The sequence below is a fragment of the Oryzias latipes genome, chromosome 15 (genome assembly GCF_002234675.1).
Source record: "Oryzias latipes chromosome 15, ASM223467v1".
NCBI lineage: Eukaryota > Metazoa > Chordata > Actinopteri > Beloniformes > Adrianichthyidae > Oryzias > Oryzias latipes.
Window position 1 is genome coordinate 27,545,308 of NC_019873.2, and position 21,159 is coordinate 27,566,466.

The window sequence follows — 21,159 nt, forward strand, 5'->3', positions numbered from 1 at the left end:
TTCTTTGTCTTTTTTTTCCAATATGAGATGTATTTTTGCAGCAAGTACTTAAAAAGAATCCCTTAGTGAATTTTCCTATTCTTTTCTGTATTTATTTCTCACTGAATTGAAAAAAAAAATGATGTTCCGTGAATCGTAAAGTCACAAACAGCAGGAAGAAGGTTTCACTTCTATAATGGCTTTTATTTTGCTTTTATTGTTTTGTGTTTTTATTTGATCTGTAATTGTTCATAATTGTTATAAATGGAAAATTATTTTTTTTTCTTACACGTAACTTCTAACATAGAGGACGTTGTGGATCATATTTGTCATATTTTAAACTCTATGATAGTTCTACCAAAAATCCTATCTTTTTTTTTTTCTTTTTTCAAAAATTATTAATGGTTTATTTAACAGGACAAAAAACTGTGGCTGGATGGCTGGTTAAGTGCAGGCCTTGCACATGGCAAATCCGGGTTCGATTCCCAGGTGGTGCGATCAGCTTCATCCACTGCCTGCCTATGTGCTCCATGTGCCGGTCCCCAAGCCGGTCATGTCAGGAAGGGCAACGCTCATGAAAATCTCTGCCAAACCCCCCTGTGGTGGCTGATGGGATATGCCAAAAGGTGAACACACTTATTTCACTAAATAGCATCTCTTCAAATGTACCACAGTCAGCCTCAATGCTATTTATCATCTGTTGTTGCTAAACAGATGGAAAATTAGTCTTCCTAAAAACAAAATGAAGTTAACAACAAAAATCCAAAGGGAACAGAAATGAGAATTAAAACTATATATAATATATCATATGGTTGTGTATTTTTCCCTCTCACGTGACTCAACACGCATCTCCATGCATGGTCCACGAATCAGTCCATAAAAGATTCCATGAACTTTGTGGCGACACGACAGATGGAGTCCAATTCTTTACCTAAACTGATACAATCTAGATGTTTGTCATTCATTTGGTGTTTAAAACAGAAGCAAGCTTGTGATTGGACCACATGTTTGCATCAGATGTGCGTAAAAAGGCAAACAGGAAGAGAAACACACAAAGTTTGACAGAAACAGATTAATTACTTCCTGATTGCATTTATACCTTTTTTTTGTACCAACATAACTTTGATTTTATTTGTGGTTTTCAACCGATACAGATGTTACTCCCGGTACTAGAACGATTTTTCAGGACATGTCTGTAGTTTTTACATCTCTAATGTACTGATATTATTAAGGTGTTCAAATACAATGTAAATATGAAGAAGCAATAGAATATATCACATTTCAAATGTGTACAAATATAAGAACAGTAGTAATTTTAGAAAACAGTAAAAAGTCTGTAAAGAAAACAAAACAGAGAAATGTGATGTAATGGTGTCACTGAAAAACAGGAAATCCTCACGTATGTTTTTTTTTTAATCAAGCAAGTTTTTTTATATTTATCAAAATGAGGATTCCCTTAGAGAAAAAAAGATTTCCAGTTTGGGATTTGCGAAAGTTACGATCATAAGTGGCAAAACTTTGATTTAGCTCTTTTTTTTTTTTAGATCATGGAAAGAATAAACAACACGACTTTAAAAAAAACCTGGTTTAAAGCAGAAGGCTGCGTGTTTGGTTGAAATGCTGGACTCCAAGTGGATCCACGTTGGAGTGTTAGTGGAGGAGATGTTTGTTTTTGTTCCACAGCCACTGGATCCGTCTGAAGGAAGATTGATGTTGCCTTGCCCCATATATGCTCACAAAGCCCCCATTCTCCACTTGTGATTGTGTTATTATGGAGCCCCCTCTTTCATCAAAGCTAAGCTGTTACTCAATCAGCTTAAAGGTTTCCCCTTCAAACATCATCCCTCCCTTTTTCCTAGATTCCCTCGGCTTTGAAAAGGGACCCCTTGGTCTTTAAAAAGTGGAGAGGGTCCTGAGCTATTCAGGGCCCATCCAATGCCTTTTGCTCGGCAGGGCTCTTAAATGCAAAACAGACGGTGGAGCAAATAAAGATCAAAGGCAGGCAACCTTGCCCGTCTTCCCTGCTGTCCTCACATGCCGAGCGGGGCTGTCACCGTGAGTCACGGCCATGCAGCTTCCACGCACATGTTGCCTCCTCTCCCCCGAGCATCTCAGCGCCACCAGACCCTTTGACTCCGTCACGCCGACGCACTCTGCGGCAGTGGCTACTGTCAACACCTACACACAGGGTTACAACAGCACTTCTATCAGCAGCCCGGGGTTTTATTCGGCTCCTGGATTTATACTGTGTGGTGATTGTTGCTGTGCATGCTTATAGTTACAGATTAGATCCCTGGGCCATGTTTATTTCAATTAAAATCCTCCAATTTCGTTTTTTTTTTAACTTCAAAGTCACTTTAAATTGATTTATATGCAATAAATTCTGAAATATATCATAATTGAACTGGCTATTTATTGACGCAATACAAGTGTCTAACATCACTGCACATTTTGTGTTCGGGGGGAAGAAGCACTATGTGGTTTTTAGTTTTTGCATCCCAGCAACGTCCAGGCAGCGGGAGTTGGAGGACGGCGCTCTGCCCTTTCAGATCGTCCACATATATCTGCTGTGTTTGTTCAGCAGCACGCCCGGGTATATTTGTCCCCCAACCCTCTGACCCACTCTTCCCCTGTGTCGCCATGTCAAAGATGTGAGCCTACGACAGGTGGGAGGCCACTCCCCCTCGTCTGGTAGGTAAAGAGCGTTGAGTGGCAGTTGCCGATTCTGTAACTTGTTCCCTATAAAAAGATGATGTCAATTTTATATATTTAAATAGTTTAGTTGTAAAATGGAGCAGAAGATCCAAAAGTTTGCCTAAAAAATTCTGAAAAGTTGTAATGTGACCCTGGTTTTAAGGACAGAGGTCAAAGGTTTCCTGTAGGCCTTCAGCAGGTTTTCAAACACTGTGGCTGATATTTTGGTCCATTCCTCCATGGGGATCTTCTCCAGAGCTGTGATGTTTTGGGGCTGTTGCTGTACTTTTATCTCCCTCCACTGATTCTCTGTTGGACTGAGGTCCAAACGCTCGCTAGAACACTCCAGAACCTTACGTAGCAACTCCTTGGTCGCCCAGAGCGATGAATTTCCTTGCTGGAAGATCCAGCCATGTTTTATCCTCAATGTTTTCACTGATGGAAGGAGGTTTTTGTCAAAAATGTTACCATACATGGCTGCATTCATCCTGTCCTTCATACGGATCAGTCATTCTGTCCCCTTAGTGGAAAAGCAGCACTAAAACATGATGTTTCTACCCCCATGCTATGCAGTGGGTTTAGTGTTTTTTGGGATGAAACTCAGCATTCTTCCTCATTCAAACACGGTGTTTTTACCAAAGAGTTCCATTTGGTCTCATTTGACCACACAGACGTCTCCCAATCTTTGTCTGGATCATCCAGATGGTCTGGGTGACGGGCCCGGACATGCGCTGTTTAAGCTGGGGGATCTTTGGAGCTCTGCAGGATTTGAACCCTTGACCACATCGAGCAGCCTCTGTGCCTGTGGTCCCAGCTCTCTTCAGGTCATTGAGCCGTTCCCCCATGTAGCTGTTTTCAGGATCATTTGGACCCCACCAGGTGAGATCTTTTAGGGGGAGGGAGATTGTCAGTGATCTTGTAATCCTACAGTTTATCTCCTCTCTGCTGCTGCTTGCTTTTTGTAGATTGGTTCATTCCAGTCTTTTTTCAGGTCTACAATCTTGTTGTTGGGGACTTTTGACAGCTCTTTGGTCCTGGTGGAGAGGTTTCAGTCTGACTGTTTAACCTTTGTGCTATCCTAGGCACTTTAACTTTGGGAGTTGGGTCATCTAGACCCACTAGACAGTGCTCTGAACCTTTTTTCTTCAATGATTTGTGATCTTCACTGGTGTCCATGGATTACATGAAATCTTTCCACCTTTATCCACCTTTGTCATGGTAGGGAGAACACGTCAATGTAAGGGTGGGGTCATCTAAGATAGCACAAGGGTTAAAGGTGAGGACAGATGTCTTTATATGCAGATAGCCAGTTCAAACAGGTGACATTAATACAGGCAACTGGTGGAGAACAGAAAAGCTTTTTAAAGAAGAAATAAGAGGTCTGAGATGCAAGAGGAATTCTTATACAAATAAAGTAAATCAGACGATGTATATTGATACATTCTGTTTCTCACATTTAAAGTGTATCTGTGATGAACATTACAGACCAAACTCAGCTTTTTAGTTGGGTCAGCTTGCAGAATAGTTACTGAGAAATACTTTTTTTTTCTCCATTGTAAGTAACATATTATCCAGGTCAGTACTTGCAGATTAAAAGGAAAAAAGAAAAACCCTTTTAATTAGGTTTGCCATGCAGTTCTGTCCCTGCGGTATTGTGGCCCAGACACTTCCTGCATTGTGCTACACCACCCATAAAGCAGCAACGTGAGGCGGCGAGTGAAAGAAAGTGAGGGCCTAAAAATGGCTCTGCCACATCTGCAACAGACCTCAAAACAAAGATGTGTGATTTCCACAGAAGCGTGCCTCTCATTTATCCATGGGAGTATCCACAAACCACCTGAAACGCTGCATGTAGAGGGAGCAGCAGATCTTTGTGAGCACTGCCAAACCAAACCTCCTACATGATTGTACCTGACCCATAGTCCCAGTTTTCTCTTCTATGAAGGTTTTGTTCAGCAAATTCTGTCAAAGATCTTTTTTTACCCTTCTGACCAAAGTAGAAACAAAACACCAAAAATCATACCTCTATGATGCCTCATGAGCCCTTCTGGTTTCTTGACAATAAACCACTAATATGATGGTTTGAAACAGACCGACGTGGAGTCCTGGATATAGAAACACAATGGGTGGGGGGGGGCTCACTGATGCCATGCAGTCAGTGCATCATGTTGGTTTTGGCCCGCGTCACTATGGGGTGCAACATACCTTTCCAACATACCCTTCTATGGCATGTTCTAATTGGCCAGACACACCTGAACAAGGTCATCAGTCATGAGTGGGGCTTCATGCAGACACACCAGCCCCTCGAGGCCTGGAATTGCCCATCTCCTATAAGTTTTATGTCGAATGCTCTTCCTGACACCGCCTTCTGCAGTGACCGGGCTTGGGACCAGCACAAGCAGGACACTGGTTTTGTGCCCTGTTGAAGCTGCATTCATTTATTTATCTGTGTCTGTCAGTCTATTTGTCCATCTGTCTGTCGTTTTTTTGTATTTTGTTATCTTTTGTTTGTTTTTTTAATATACATTTTTTATGTCTTTAGTTAATCGTGTACTTTTGCAGACCATCACATTTGGAGGGACAGCCCCCCCCCCATGTCCATATCTAGCCTTGCTTTGCATTAACTGGTCTTCAAATCCACTTTCCCACCATCCAACCTGAAACGTACCTGCAGGCCTGTCTGTGATTTAGAGGAGGAGGCACAGGAGGGAAGGGTGCAGAAGTGAGTGGATGCTCTGGAGCCACGTGGAAGCCTGCGTGGGGGTGGGGTGCAGAGAATGGAAGTATGTCATCAATTTGAGCTTGGCACTAATGTTTCAAAATAAGGATGGAGACATGTCTTTGATCTTCAAGGCCTGTTGAGTAGACGCTCTGCCACGATAGCGATCCATGTTGGTTCCTTTAATCTTTTAAATTAAGTTACGCAGGAACAGAGGGGTTTCTTAAAAAAAAAAGAGCTTAAGTCTGAATGAATCTGTGCAAACAACATTTTATGAGAAAGTGTGATTCATAAGTAGGAGAGGTTGCGGTGTTGACAGAAGGCAGCGTTTGGGATAAATGGGTCGAACGATGCCTGAAGAGGAATTCTGCATGAAGAGTGAAACAAGTAGGTAGTTGCAAAAAAAAAAGCGCCTCAGGGGTTGCAAGGCGTGTAGAGGCCTGCTGCGTTAGAAAGACAAGCCCTGCGCCCGGCCAACTGTGATGCACACGCGGCCGCAGGAATGAGCGCGCCATGAATGGCTTTCTCTGTGTGACAATGACTGCAACGCTCGGCGGAGAAAGGAATGGTCAGAGGTCCCGGCCGCGGACGAGCTGCGGTGAGCGTGTGTGAAAGAGTGTGTGTACACTGAGACATTACTCTGGAATGTGAGGATGCCTGCCAAAGACAAAGAATTTGAGTCACATTGAAGGAACCTTACTCTCCTCGCCCTCTGAAGAAATATCACAACCCCCATCAACATGCCTGCTCGGACAGCGACGCTGAAAAGAACTCATGGAATGGTTGCGGGTTGCTTTAAGTCATTTGCAGACGAGTAATTGATCAGATGAGACCCCCTTTTTCCTAGAAATTTGTTTTAATAACAGCCTCAAACTCCAACTAGTTAGAAGTGTAACGATTCATTTTAACAATTCGATTCATACCAAATTTTGCAGTTGTCAATGCGATTCATTATTGGGTTTTTGGTTCATTTTGAACGATCGGATTCACTGACCTGAAATGGAACCAGGACATCTTTAGCCAAAACTTCAACCAGAGATAATTACCCCATACTTTGTGTCAGTTTTCCTGAGGATTTATGATCCGTTTGGCTTGCCACATAAAATCTATGCACGAAAGTCTGCGTCTGTTTTCAAAACTCTAGCATTCACACATCACTACGCAAGCTTTTAAACCAGTTTTTGGGCTCCACAGGTCAACCCATGATCAGGAGGTTTTAGGTTTGATTCCCAAAGAGGTCTGCTGCGCTGAATTCAGTGTGTGAATGTGAATCGTACAGTGACTGTAAAGCGCTTACGGTCTTTACACCATTTACCGTCTACGTAGGAAACGGGCGGCCATTGAATGCTCGCTAAAAGTTAAACCAGTTGGACTTTAACCGATTGGGGACATGGATTTCGTAGTGACGTATACATAGCGCCCTCTTCAAAGGACTGAAGAGTCAGCTATTTGAAAACTAATCATGAAGAGACAATTAATAATTATGGTTTGTGCCCGGCTGGAGTGATGTGGCACCGAGTCTGGCATTAAATCGGAATACAGCTGTGAAGGCAAAAGACTGGAGGCAGATTCACCAGATTCGCACATGCATACATGTGCTAGTATCAGGTGGAGACATTCGCATTCCAGAATATGTGCATCACATGCCAAGTGTGGACGTAGCTTAACAATGGTTTAATCATATTTTGCAGCCATCATATGTGCTGTGATGGCATTTGGTCATTTTTACTTTAGAGTAAAATAAACCTACCGTTCCTCAATCCAAACCGTGTTTTCCAAGATCAGTTATCGTCGATTTATTTCATTTTGACTTGATTTAATAATGCCTAAGGTCGATTCGTTTAACAACTTGCCTCAGACAGATCGATTTGGTTGGATTGTAGGAATTCATTGATTAAGTTGATTAATTGTTACACCCCTATTAATTACTAAATTAAAATGCATCAAGGATGCATTTTAGAGGCACTTTCTGGGAAAATCTGCCCCTGAAAGACAAGACTTTTGTAACTTGAGTGATATCCCACCGTTATGTCCCTACAACTGAATTCACACATCCGTCGCTGTCTTTCCATTTTTAATTTCAACTTGGGACATGCACAATGTTGGCTAAGTATAAACTGGAGAGGAATCTCAAGTTAGCATTCCGCCATATGCTAATGACGAGCCACAGTCACAGTCTCCCGACCCAGACACAGCTACCATTTAATAAATATACTTTACAAAAATATTGCAGGATTTTTTACATTGAAAAACTGCCTTAGAGACAGAAAGGATGCAGTTAAATAACAGGTAAATTAATGCAATAAAAAAAAATGTGCATGCTAAATAGACATACCCACAAAACGAGAAAAACTGGAAAACCCTGTTCTGTGCTCTAATTGCTGACAATTTCCCGAGGGATGCTGTATTTTCCATTACCTCTCAGATTCTACTAACATAAAGAATGTACAGAAACAAACACGGGCAAACTGACTTCTCTACAATACTATTCTTCCCTTTTGAGGATATGAAATCTCTTATCCCTATATTGACCAAATCTGAGTTAGAAATAGTAGCATTTCATTTTCTTTAAAAAGAAAGTGTAAATAAAAAAGCAGCACTCGGTTGGGCACTACTGCTTGGCATGGAAGTTTGTTGGAGTGGTGTCAGTTCAGTCGAGCAGTAAAAGCCTTTCCTCACAGTTCAGGTGTAATCTGACCTAAAGAGCCATTCTTTGGGTTTAGGTGAAGATGTAAGCAGTTTCTTTTTAGTCCTTACGTTCTAACGAGGCTAGAACTCCCTTGCTTCTTCAAACTGTTTGTAGTAGTCCTCATCCTGAGGGTTTTCTGGACATCTCTGCCCGTTGTTGGGCGGTCGAGCCTGGTTGTAGCGGCTCCAGTCTCCTTTGCAGATGATCCAGGGTAGGATGTCCACCTTGTAGTGCAGATCGGCTGAGAACTCCGTGCTGATAAGGTTGGGCGTGCCGGCACCTTTGCCGCGCGTGATGAGCTTCATGTTGTCGTCGTAGCAGCAGTGCTGAGCCGCCAGCGTGGTGGACTCCAGGGTCAGCATGGAGCGGATGCAGTAACGGGCTGTGGGCTTGTAGATTTCCAGCTTCTCCTTTGGTCCACTGGCGTCTTTCCAGCGGAAATCTCTGCGCGTTGGGGCGTCGCGGACGTCTGCTGTGCTGTACGCCACCTCGGTTGGGTAAGAGCACGGGCAGCTGGGGAGATCGTTTGCCACTTTGGTCATGTACTTCTTCAAGAAATCGCTTTTGCAATTCATCCATCGTTCGCAGCTGTCGGTGTCTGGAAGAAAATGAAGATGCAGTCGATGCCTGACAAGAAACTCGATGAAACCTACAATGAGGTTATTGGGAACAAAGTGATGTAATGCCTCAGTCACAACTGCCTTTACGGGTGGATACAGACTGCGGGATAAAAGTGGGCAAACCTGTATGCAGGTGGCCTGTACAAAATATCAATATCGTACACCGCTCAGTGAGTACATATAGAGAATTTGTTCATGCAGATTTTGTTCTATGGCTACGCTGCAGACAGGTCGTAGTGAACACTTATATATGACACATAAGGGTAAATAAAGGTCAAATAGGTGAGGTGCAGATTTTTTATTTTTTCAACACCCCCAAATCCTTGTGTTCAGCCCTTGTCACATGCTCACCCAGTGAGTGCTACTCAAGGACTTGAGGCATGACCATAAGTGTATGCAACTTACATTATCCATACGAATACTTCCTGATACCCTCACCACATGCACAGCAATTGAATGTTCCATTTAGACGGCTGGCCATACGAGCCTCAAATGCAAACACACACCTGCCTTCCCCTTTAAGATACGGCTGCTCCTCTCTGTGTCCCTTCATGAACCCTGACAACCAAGTGAAAAGTCTACTTCCAATGAAAAGTCTATGTAAATGGGGTGTACATGTGCGTTTCTGGCTTCTGCATTAATCGAGTTAAAACGTTGATACACAAGTTTTTAAATCAGTTTTTTCTGTGCCCTTTTTTTAATCCTTTGAAGTTCCAAAAACTAATTATTGTCTGGTCGGAATTCTACAACAAAGTCTTCCATATATCGGAATAGAGCTATGAAAGAAAAAGCCTGGAGCAAGATTCACCAGATTTGCGCCGCTACGATGTTTCACACCAAGTCCAGTGTGAATGTTAAAAGCACGTTTAGGAACCAGTGTCCCTCGCCTCGTGTGTGTGTAGCATTAGGCAAAAGTGGGTAGTATGTGAGGAAAACTCTTACCAACACCAAAGAGCTCTGTGGCGTTGAACTCATTCGTTCCAGCTAACAGACTCACTTCAGTGGCTGCTGTCTTGAAGGTATCTTCAATACCTTTAGAGGAAGACAGACATTTTGAAAGGTGAAGCAGTGGATGAAAAACAACTCGTTTGTCCGTGTCTGTTGTGGTGATAGATTACCAGGGCAATTGGGCATGTCGCATGTCCTGGACTCTGTGGCCGTGCAGGCATAACCACAGGAACGGGTTCTCTTCTGATTTCCGTTTCCACAAGTGACACTGCATGCAGACCAGTTGCTCCAGTCCCCATCTCCATCCATGTAATCTTGGATCACAGAGAGAAAAAACGGGTCTTATTCTTAGGGAGCTCCAGCATGCCTCACTGATAATGGGTGAAGACGGATGCCCTGAACCCATTTTACACCCAAAACAATCGAAACCAACGAAGTAACCTCATGAAGTAACCTTATTTATTGCACAGTAGCCAGCAGCAGCTGTTCTGCTCTCCCTGTCAGGTCATGATTTTGAAAAGTGATTTGAAGAAGTGTTTGGCACCTCGGACAAAAGTCTGAACTTAGATATTTCGATAATAGCCTGTGTTTAGACCACAAACGAGACAACTGTAATGCTCTTTGATGGACGATTGTCACAGCCAGTCAACAGCTGTGATCATTAAGTTTGAAAAATGTGACAGTAAAGAGGATGAAGTGTTTCCTAAGCCGTTTGTGTGGTGAGAAATGAGGAGAAAACGAGACCTAACCACGGCGATAAATTGGAAGAATTTCATATTGGTTTGAGGTTTTACAAATGATAGAAAATCACCCTCCTAAAAGCTTCCATGGGAATGACATCTCCTACGGCACATGCATTCCCGCCTGGCCACTCTGGTTTGGGCGAGCTTCAACACAGCCTTCACTGTGTGACATCTAGTTTATACTCTTTCCTGACAAATTGATCAGTGTGGCTACTCATGGAGAGATTTGTGACGCTTTGTGGACGCCTGACCATGTTTCTGGCTCCATGACTGACTGCACGTAGGTGCAGTGAGGCGGTTAAAGACCCACTCCAATCATTTTATGAGCTATTCTAAAAAGTTCCCAATTGCTTTTAATTATAATTATGCAGTTTTTTTTTTCCAAATCAAAAACCTGTGTCGTTTTCTAGGACAAAGCATAACAGTAGTTTATTAGAATATTCACCGTTGGCATGGAGTAACCCAGCCTGCCCCTCCTTTCTTTTGCTGAGAGCTCTCTGTTTATACTCTCTCCCGCTAGCTTACAGCTCCTCACACACATTATTGCTAAAACAAAAATGGCGAGCAATATTGGAGTAATCCAGCCGCACAGATCCAGATTCCAGCTCAGACGAGGAAAACAGAGACGTACATGGATGTAGTCGTCTGCAAGTGGAGGCACCAGCGTATTTTCTACGTCACAAATACGATCTCTTTGTATCTGCTTCTGATTCACAACAATTTGAATACGAAAATCTTCAGAAATTTAATTTTGAGCTATATTGTCCTGATAAATGTCCTCCATCAAGAAGAAAATAGTGTTTTTTGGAGGACATGGACAAAGAAAATGAAGCTTAAAGTTGCATTACTGTGTATTTCTTTATTCACATCATTGTGAATTAAGAGCAGACGAAAAAATGTTGCTTGAAGAAGAAAAAATGTGCAAGTTATTACAGAAAGCTTCCTGCTCCGCTCCATTCTGATCATCCACCTGCAGACAAACAGACCCATGAACGCCGGAATCTGGATCAGAACTGGATGGATGGAAGGCTACGATATTCCTCGCCATTTTTGTTGCACCGCTAATGTTAGGTTGGGGGTGTAAGCTAGCAGGAGAGCATGTAAACATATGGATGAGGGGAACGTGGGCGGGGTTGCTCCGTTGTATTATGTACAATGACAAGAAAGGCTTCTTCTTCTTCCACACCACTTCTCACAACTCCTGAACTCCTGCCCCTCTGCAGAAACTACGTCCTAGAAAACAACACAGGCTTCAACGTTGTATTTAAAAGACCACCGGGAACGCTTTGAAAACAGATCAAAAGATGATTGAAGTGGGACTTTAAACAGTTCGATAACCCTGCAATGCCGAAGAATACCTCTCATAAAAGAGCTTAAAGGCTTCAATCAGGGGCTTCCAAAAGCTGTGCCTGTGATGCTTCCACTTATCACGATGCCTAAATCTGTAAATGACAGATTCCACCTCAGACTGGAGCAGTGAGGTCAGCAGTGCTGCAGTGATGTGCATTCCTCTTCTCTGCCGTGGATCTCACCATATTCTGTCTGAGTTTTGCTGCCTTTCCTGTCCCAGTCTGCCGGCGGTCTGAGGAAGTTGCTATCTGCAGTTTTGCCGCCGTAGGAGCGATCGCGCACTCCCGTTTGATGAGTGGAGGAAGAGGAGGAGGAGGATGAAGAAGTGCGAGGCCACCAGTTCCTCCAGTTGGGAGAGGCCCAGCTGGGTTTGCTTTCCTTTCGGAAGCCTTTCTCTGGTTCGTGGCCCTCCAGTCCGTCCACCACTTCAATGGTCACCTGCGGTAAAAGAAAGCCCAATTAAACGCCACATTCTGCAAAAGGAATAAAACACACGCCACACTTAAAAGAATGACAAAATCAATTGGGTGGCACCCTTGGTTGCCCCCCTACACACAGTACCACCGCCCTCCCCCTTCTGTCCTAACACATGTGCCTCCCAGATGAGGGGGGAACACCACCCCTGCTCCACAATCACCCCCCGCCTCTCGGGGCTCTCTCCACCTAAACACAAAGTTCAAAGGGCTCCTCAGCCTCCTCCAGACCATGAAAGCCAGATGAATTCCAGGATCAAAGACCCCCCCCCCGTATCCCACAGCCTCACGCCCTGGCTCAATTGGTAGCTGTGCTCTCCCTCCACATAATACACTGCTGACATTTAGCAGCGATGTCCTCAGAAAGGAAAAGATGTTCTTGCAGGAAAACGGTTCAAACGTGACTCACTGGGGGGTTTATGAGAGTTTAGAAGCTGTGCCCACCTTTGTTGGTTACTCTACCGGATTAATTAAAGTTTCTGTCTTATCTATAGGACTCAGGAAGTGTGAAAGGGACAAGGAGCTGGTGTTAAAGGGTGTAAGGAGACGCCTCTTCCTGCCCTGTGTGCTTGAGCAGCCACCTCTAAAGCCACGGGCAGCATCAAAGCGCCGCGGCAGGTGCACAGTCGCACACGCTCACCTGGATGTTGGGATTTTGCCCGTTAATATCCGCTTTGGAGAGGTCCGGGAAGTTGTGCAGGTCTAGGAGGAAGGATCCGTGGCCGTCCCTGCGGACGCTGCCGTCCTGTGTCCAGGGATGGGACGCCGGTTGATGGGATGTTCGGTGTTCCGGACCGGACCCTCGGTTTTCAGGAGCCAGATGTGAAGAGGAGCGGCTTCTTCCATTTTTGTTTTTCTGCACAGGCCACAAAAGAGACACAACAATCACATATTACAAACGTTAGACAAAAATGCCTTCGGTTAGACATCTTTATACACAATAAAAAGGAAAGGAGTTTATGCTTTGACTCCACATTTAAAACATCCTTATGCTCAGAACGTCAGATCTTATTTTTTTATCCTTCTGCTTCCCAGCATTCAGATCCAATTTTACAGCTGAAATACGCATTTTTCCGTTTCTTAGCATACAAAATACACAGTTGCTGCTCCAGACATATTGTGTTTGGATGCCTGCTAGTAGATAAGAGCTTTGCTGAATTGATGGCTTTCCTGCTATGCAGAGAGGCCTTAGCAAACACGCTGAGAATATCTGCTCTTTAGGACAGAAAAACACTTGGTCCTGGGCCAGCGCTGTTGTAAATCCATCCCAAAATGACAGCTGAGGCATATTCCTTCCATCAGGTATGCACAGAAAAAAACAATTACCTCTAAATTGGACAGACAGCCTTAAGTAGTCGGCAATCATGCAATCTCTGGTGGCAGAAATAAGTTCAAAGGAAACATCAATCATGCGTCTTGTTTTCCTCCTTTTTCTGTGTTTTTGTAGCCGTTCTCCAGCGTGAGGTTATGAAGGCGCTGCTGTACGGTTGCCAGTCACAGACAAACGGTCATCTCAGCCACATTGTGGTGGGCATAAAAGCCCCCCCCCCCAGTGGAGCAGCTCGTGTCCAGCCGAGCTGCACCGTGTGCTGATGCAGATGCTGTAAGAGGAGCTGCACAGCAGGAAGGAGGAGGTCAGAAATGCCTGCAGCTTGTGTCCAGCAGATAGATATGATGACATGATGCATGGGAAAGAACTTTGACAGCACATTTCTATTGGAACGTGGGCTTCTGCGGTATAATTAAAACAATTACAAAAGCAGCCATAATTTCAGGAAAGAGTTCTACAACCACCAAGTAAAGATGTTTTTATGCTGATTGGGGGGAAAGTATGATGATGATGATCATCGTTTGTGTGGATATTCTTGCACCACAGATTTCAGTCAATAATTAAAATGTCTTATTTTCCAGAGAAAACATGATTAACAGAGAAAAAAATGATAAAGAAATCCATAAAATCAGGGATGCATTTTGCTTGTTGTTTAAAATTTAAACTTTATTTATAAAAAAACTCTTCGTACAGCCGTAACACAACGTGCTTTACTGGTTTAAAACAATAAAAAAAATGATAAGACACACAACGCGCCCTCACAACACTCCTGACCCCCACACCCATAAAACTTAAAGCGTAAATTGAAAACCGACATGGAAACCTGGATTGAGATCGATAATTTGACTGATGGTTTGATGATTTGACTCAGAAAAATGTAGTTATGTGCCGCTCCCTGTAAATCACAACGCAAATGTACTGTTATTGCCTTTTTCGTTAGGATTCCCATTTAAGTTTTGAGAAGAAAAATCCAGAATAGGTGGAAACTAGGTGGAAGTGAGCTTTTGCAACAGGTTTTAGCTCCTCCCTCCTGTGTAATAAATGACATCTTATCATGTACTGTATTTTGTCACCATAAAATATGGTATTTTATCCTTATCTTTAAATGAATCTTTACTCTGGAGAGACCACTGAACTCAATCCGGGGAACAGTTTGTCAGGCAAGTATTCCGATGAAACCAAAAAATGATATGAGAGAAGAGAACCCCATACCACTGACGATGACTGACCCTTCTCCACTGATATTACATAGATCTGCATAAACACAATGGAAACATAAGAAATTATTCATAATTTTGCTTTTTTCCCCTTGAAATTTCAAGACAACGTCCCCTTCAGAGTGAGAATCTAGCATTAGGCTTTCCCATGAACACTTTCCACCTAAGTCTCACTGATAATAAAACAATAAAAATGATGCAAACATCTTTTTGTAAATTAGTTAACTAAGTGAGAGTAATAACCTTAAAAAGTCCAGCCACATGCAGTCTCCAAATGTTACTATTTTTTAGGCAAAAATGTGTCTTCTGCACACTTAAAGCTTTAAAGTCAAAGGTTTTTTTACTCACATCTGAGCAGACATCCCAGAAATCCCAGCAAGTCTTTAACCTTCCTACAGATTGAACTAGTCTGATGTTTACGCTGCAGTTTTGATGCATCTCATGACATTTTTCCAGCTCCTGACAGCAAACAAAACAACTAAAACGGAAAACTGCTGATTTTTTTTCCAGGGTTTCCCTTTTATTGCTGTTTTTGCTTTTTTTTTGTCTCTTCCTCAAAGTCCAACAACAAATACGAAATTAGAATGTCTTATTTGGGAGAAAGTAGAAACATAAAAAAGCATGTGGAAATCAGTGTAATTCAGTTTCTTATATAATAGTTTTTTTTCTAGATTGCGTAATCATCAATGATTACAAAACTAAAGGCTTCACAGGTGAATAAGAGCCGTTTCGTAATCCTCGCTTCACAAGAAAGATGCTTAATTTCTCCCTGACATTTGCATATTTTCATTTAAAAAAGTGTTTTCTGCAGCTAAAGGCCAAACCTTTGAAGATAAAACTAAATCTGTTCTGCCAAAAGAACAGACGCAAATCCCCATCAGAGCCCCTTTTTTTGTGTGCCGAGTTTTATCTGCAAATCAAGAAGTAGAAGGCTTTGATTCGGTGCTGTGAAAAGTCGGCCAAAGAAGGACGCGCAGTGATTTTAAGTTTCAAGCAGAATTTCAACACAAACTTCAAAGTAAACTTCAAATTTGACTCTGGCTCACCGCAGGAGAAGCCGTCAAAATTTAAGGTCATCAACAAACTGTTTTATTTCAAGCAGTTTAGTAACAATTAGGACAATGAAAGAAGCAAATGGTCCACAGGTGCGCCTCACCGCCCTCCCACTACCCACTATTTACCTGAGCAGCTGCTACACACCCCTCACTCTCCCCCTCTGCCCCTGACAACCTGGTCAGGCTGCACGACATGAAAAAAAAACCAACACTTTTTTTCAAGATGGCGGCTTTGTTGGTTTTATCTCCATAGCAACCATTCTAAATTTTGTTCGCTCAGGGGTGACAAACAGGTCTATGTTATTTTTAAAAGAATCGGCAAAAGTAAACTTTTGAATTTCCTTGGCAACCGAGGTTTTTGTTAACCACGCCCAAATTCCTAATGTGCTCATATCATAAGTTTTACCATTTCATTTAGCTTGAGCCAATGATTCATGTGTTAGATTTTCACAATATTCTGGTAAAATATGCATGCAATAACGGAACGCCATTTGTGCGACCTTGACGTGCTAACGCCGTGCAAATCTACAACTTTTAAAACCAACATTTTTTTCTCAAGTACCTTCCAAATGATACTCAAGGAGTTATGAGGTGATAGATCGAAATTACTAGTAGTTGTTTATATTTGCAGGTGATAAAGGTGATTTTTTTTAAATTCAAGATGGCGGCCTCTTCCAACCATCTGCAAAACTTAGTCTATTTAAGTAAACTACTGGTACTGGCATACTTAGGCTAAGTCCGATTTCCCTCCCTAACTACTAAAAAGCGACATAGTGTGGGACTATGTAGTGCCCTGGATTTTAAAAGCAATTCAGACACCACGCTCACTACATTTTTTGCCTTTTTTTTATTGGCGAATTTGACGTCATCGATTTCACAAAGTAAAAAGCTAATAAATACAAACATTTTATGATGAATATTTATGAATCCACTGTGTTTTAATGATTAAAACTTTGATGGTTTGTCTAAAAAAAATACATTTAAACACATTTTTTTTACAACTATTGTTCAAATCCAGTGCATTGTGGTCTATATTCGCCAATCGAGCATCGATGCACACTAGTTTTTCGCAGAGACTTCTGGGAAATATAAATGGTGAGGCAGGTATACATGAAGTTTACTTTGTATTTACTACATTGTAAACTTTAGTCTGAAGAAATATTCAGTTAGTCACACTTTCTACGCTACATGTACAATGTCTATAGTACACTTGCTATACTTATACTCAAGTATACTTCATAAAGTAAAATTACTTCTTTTTGCTTAGGGGAAGTTCAAAGGTCAACAAAACCTCATTTGCGGTTGTAGACTTAATCTTGTTGCAGGTGTGAAACTTCGTAAAGATTACACGGACAAAAGTTTTCTTTTGTCACGTTGTGGAAAAATGTGAACATTCACAAATTTCACACTTTGCCACAAAATTAACACCAAGCCATAGGTCCTGCGTCCATCCCATAATTACTTCAGAGCTTCTTTAGGATATGTTTCTTGGCTATCACTAGTCTGGTGTGATGTCATCATTTTGTGGGGTTCACTTTGTCCAGAATTCCTTTTCGCCTGGTGCTAGATTTGTGCGTTTTTTGTTGGCAAAGGTGTCGTTTGGGTGGAATTGCTAAATCAGTCTGGTCCTTCGGTCCAGGACGGCTGCGGGTCAGAATAACAGAACCATCCCAGAACCCAGGAGAAAACCCGCCTCAACCTGGAATACTGCGCAGTGTGGGGCCGCCTTGCTGTCTTTGTGGGTCAGCGGCAAAGGAACATGTGTTCATTTGGAGATCAAAAGTGACACAACGGTTCTCAGTTTATCTGGGGCCTCTTCAGCCCCCCCCCTACAACATGTTATGAATGAGCACTTGCACAAACAACAACCCCCCCTCTCTCTTCTCAGGGTATCTTCTTTTCCCGCCACCCCTCGTTTCCCCTCTGTGAGGAGCTGCTTAAAGGGGCATGACTCCATTTTCAATTGGAAACAACTCAGGGGTCCCCCCCCCGGTCCCCCCCCGGAGAGACTGGCAGGAAATGAAGGCAGCTCACGTTGTGCCAGCAATCACTCATGTAGAACAGAAACATCCCTCCATCGTTGCACACCTCATGAAGCTCAACACAAATGTTTGCCTCCACAAAGATCCAGAAAACCCCGATATTCACCCAAACTCTGCAGAGCGTCTAGAGTTTCCTCTCTGCGCTTCAGGTGCACAAGGCTGCTTCCTGTATTGTTTTTTTTCTCTTTGAATTGACACCACTGTGTACTGTAACAAGCATGGCTGAAAGGTGACATCACCGACAGTTAGAGAGGCAAACATGCAGAGGAGCGTATTTTAAAGCAACGGCGTTCAAAGCATGCCTCCGGCTTTATCTCCAGGAAGAATCTTGGAAAAATGGGACAAATGACAAAAGGGATGTTGAAGTTGGGAGAAGAGGTGTATGTTTCGAGTTTCCTCTTTGATCCCTCAGGAGTAACCCCCCCGCTGCTTTTCATCCTGCTCGTCCAATTCAACATTTGGCCGGGTGACAAATATTCAAGAAATTCCTGGGATGTTTCCTCATCTTTGCGTGGTCGAATGTCCAGCAAAACACAGACGGGAAAGCGATTCAGAGATAAGACTGATGCTGGCGGGGATCCTGACCCAAGTCCTGGAATTATTTCAAGAAATCCCAGAAAGTTTTCTTGAGGAAACAGCTCAGTGGACAAACACATCACTGACAGATGACAGGTGTTGTTGAGCATCAAATAACATTTTAAATCTGCACATTTTCACTGTAAAAAGCCTTTTTAATTTCACATTTCTTTGCGAACTTTTTGCAGGGAGGGCCAACCATTCCATCCAATTGTTATAATAATATTAAATGCAAACAAACAATTTAATGCTTTTATTTGCTATGGGATATTTCTTCACATAGAACAGAAATGTTTCTAAAGACATTTAAACCAAAAATGACTGGAATGACCAGGAATAAAATGAAAAAAAGCTTTTCAACATTAAATCTAACTTCATTTAAAATGTTTAATATTCCAAAATGTCTACATAAAGTTCTGAGAAAGTCCTGGGGGCCACATTGCATTGAGTTTTATGACAGGAGCCCAGTAGAAATTTGAACGCAGGCTGCATTTGGCCCCTCAGCTGATTTAGGGTTCAACAAATCTCAGATCAGAACTTGCAGCTTATCTGACGCCAGTATCCAAGTGGAGCAACCTCTTTACATAAATGTATCTCAAATGGATTTATTTGGAGTTCGAATTTGACCCTAAACAGATCAGGTCGGTGCTGCACTCTCCAAAGCCCCTCTAGGACTCATCTTTGACCTTCTGTGTTATCGAGTGAGCGCCCGGTTGATGACAGAGGGCTGCCTGCAGGTACCGTTGAGGCCCCAGCGGCGGGGAGCTGATCTCTGACCCTGGATCATGGTCTAGCGCCCGTCCCCTCAGACCCCGGGGCGCACGCCGGCCTGGAACCCTCCACACTCACCTCTGCGGGCGCCGCGTCCCGGTCCAGGCTCCGGGTGGCGTTTGCCTGCGGCAGCGGGCTGCTCCGCAGCACTGTGATGTGCAGAGTCAGCAGCAGGAGTCCCAGGAGCAGCAGCAGCTCCGCCGCCAGCCGCACCATCCTCTTGACGCGGCCGCTCTTCGGGGGTTCCGGCGTGGCCGGAGCTCCGACTCCGCCTCCTGCCGGTGCAGAGACTCCGATCTCCGGATCCGCCGGGGACGAGGAGCCGCAACAGCACTTCGGAGCCACTTCGGGGATCAGAATTTCAAAAAACGAAAAGAAAAAGGATCCAAAAAGATGCCAAAGAAAGAACACGGATAAAAATGTCTCTGCCGCCACTCCTCTTTGGGAGGTATTTTCCTTAGTTAGAGTTTCTTCATACAGTCTGAAGAAGCTGAAGATCAAGACTGAAGGACTCGATCCCGATCAGCGCGCAGCCCCAAGTCTCCGCTCCGCTCAGACCTCAGCGCGCTTCCAGCTGCCTTCGCTGCCTCCTCTTCCTCATGCCACAGGTTGCTCCACTTGGTCCGTTTCTTCTTCTTCTGGCTACATTCTGCGAGACTGTCTTCAGGGGGTTTACAAAAACCGGATTTTCTGTACTAAACGGCGCGCGTCTGCGTCACAAACAGGATTCATCCATTGCAAAAGGGGACGCGGGAGGGTGTGCGTCTCGTCGTGGCCTGCTGGAGGAGAGAAGTCAAACCAAATGAAAGTAGGTTCCCTCAGACACACGCTGGTCCTGTTGTGCGCTCTAGAGGTGGATTTATACCAAACGCCCCAGTGTGCGCGCGCGCCCACGCCCCCGGTTAACTCTTCGTCCTTCAAAGACCCACTAATGACGTTTTTTGTGTTTTGAACGTGTTCTTGTTGCATTTTTATCACGATGAAAGGCACATATAAAGTAAACCAAGCTTACAATTGCATTTCTGAGTGTTTCTTTATTCAAATCGTTGTGGATCAGGAGCAGACGAAAACATGCCAAAAAGTTCATTTTTTGTGGGGGTGGTGGTGGTGTGTGTGTGTGTGGGGGTGTCCATATACATCTTTGTTGTTCTCCTCTGAGCTGCAACTGGCTTAAAGTTGGGTGAACCCCTACCACTCTGCAGAAACTATGTCCAAGAAAACGATGTAGGTTTTTTGGATTTTGACTAAAACTGGCTTCAGCGGAATCAAAAGACCTCTGAGGAACACTTAGAAAAGCCCACAAGATGGTCGGAATGCCAGAGATGCTACTGTGTTCAAGGCAGATGAAGAGGAAACACACATGGACGCAGTACAGCCTCCATCCAGGATGGACTTTCTTTTGAATTTGGAGGTTTAAGTCAAAATCCACAATGTCATTTAGAGTCTCACTGCAGAGACTCCCGTTCGAGCCAAAAGATGCTCGTCAGCATCCTTTTGATGACGCCAACCTAGTTTGAGCTGATCTTTTCCATTTGCCTTAACAGCTGATGCCATGCGTCAGTGTGATTGACAGCTCCCTTCACCTCAGGCTAAAACTTCACACACACGAGAAAAAATGTCCTTCTCAAAACAAGATAAAAAATATAAAATACAAGACCTTTTTGTTTGTTACAAGTGACAAAAAGGGAACTTGTATCTGTAAGATTTCTTAAAACAAGTAGCTCTTTTAGGACAAATTTGAATTTCAAAACCAACCTTACAAACTCATAATAATTTATTTTACTCTAATTAGAGATATTATCTTGTAAAGCAAGCATTTATTTAAACAAAGTTTTATATCTTTAAAGTAGGTACATTCACATACATGCTAATGCTTTATCCTCAATTAAACCCTGTTTAAGCGCTACAATATTTTCACACCAATTAAAATAAGACAAGTAATGTAGAATTAAA

The 21,159-nt window shown here is 43.2% G+C and overlaps 1 protein-coding gene across 1 annotated transcript; it reads right to left on the reverse strand.

Annotated features, from left to right (window-relative positions):
- Positions 1-7,457: 7,457 nt before the first annotated feature.
- ism1 (isthmin 1) lies at positions 7,458-20,175 on the reverse strand. Its single transcript, XM_004077475.4, has 6 exons — positions 19,285-20,175; positions 12,856-13,071; positions 11,925-12,180; positions 9,820-9,963; positions 9,644-9,733; positions 7,458-8,679 (listed from the first exon to the last, which is right to left on the reverse strand). The coding sequence occupies exons 1-6, from the start codon at positions 19,420-19,422 to the stop codon at positions 8,162-8,164; spliced, it is 1,362 nt and encodes a 453-aa protein (XP_004077523.1). The 5' UTR covers positions 19,423-20,175; the 3' UTR covers positions 7,458-8,161.
- Positions 20,176-21,159: the final 984 nt, after the last annotated feature.

Bases quoted from the DNA above. Each gene is read 5' to 3' on its own strand.
- ism1 (XM_004077475.4), bottom strand. From the start codon at position 19,422: ATGGTGCGGCTGGCGGCGGAGCTGCTGCTGCTCCTGGGACTCCTGCTG. The intron at 9,964-11,924 runs GTGAGATCCACG...CTGTGATCCAAG, and splicing joins CAAAACTCAGACAGAATATG to ATTACATGGATGGAGATGGG. The intron at 9,734-9,819 runs GTAATCTATCAC...CTTCCTCTAAAG, and splicing joins CGACATGCCCAATTGCCCTG to GTATTGAAGATACCTTCAAG.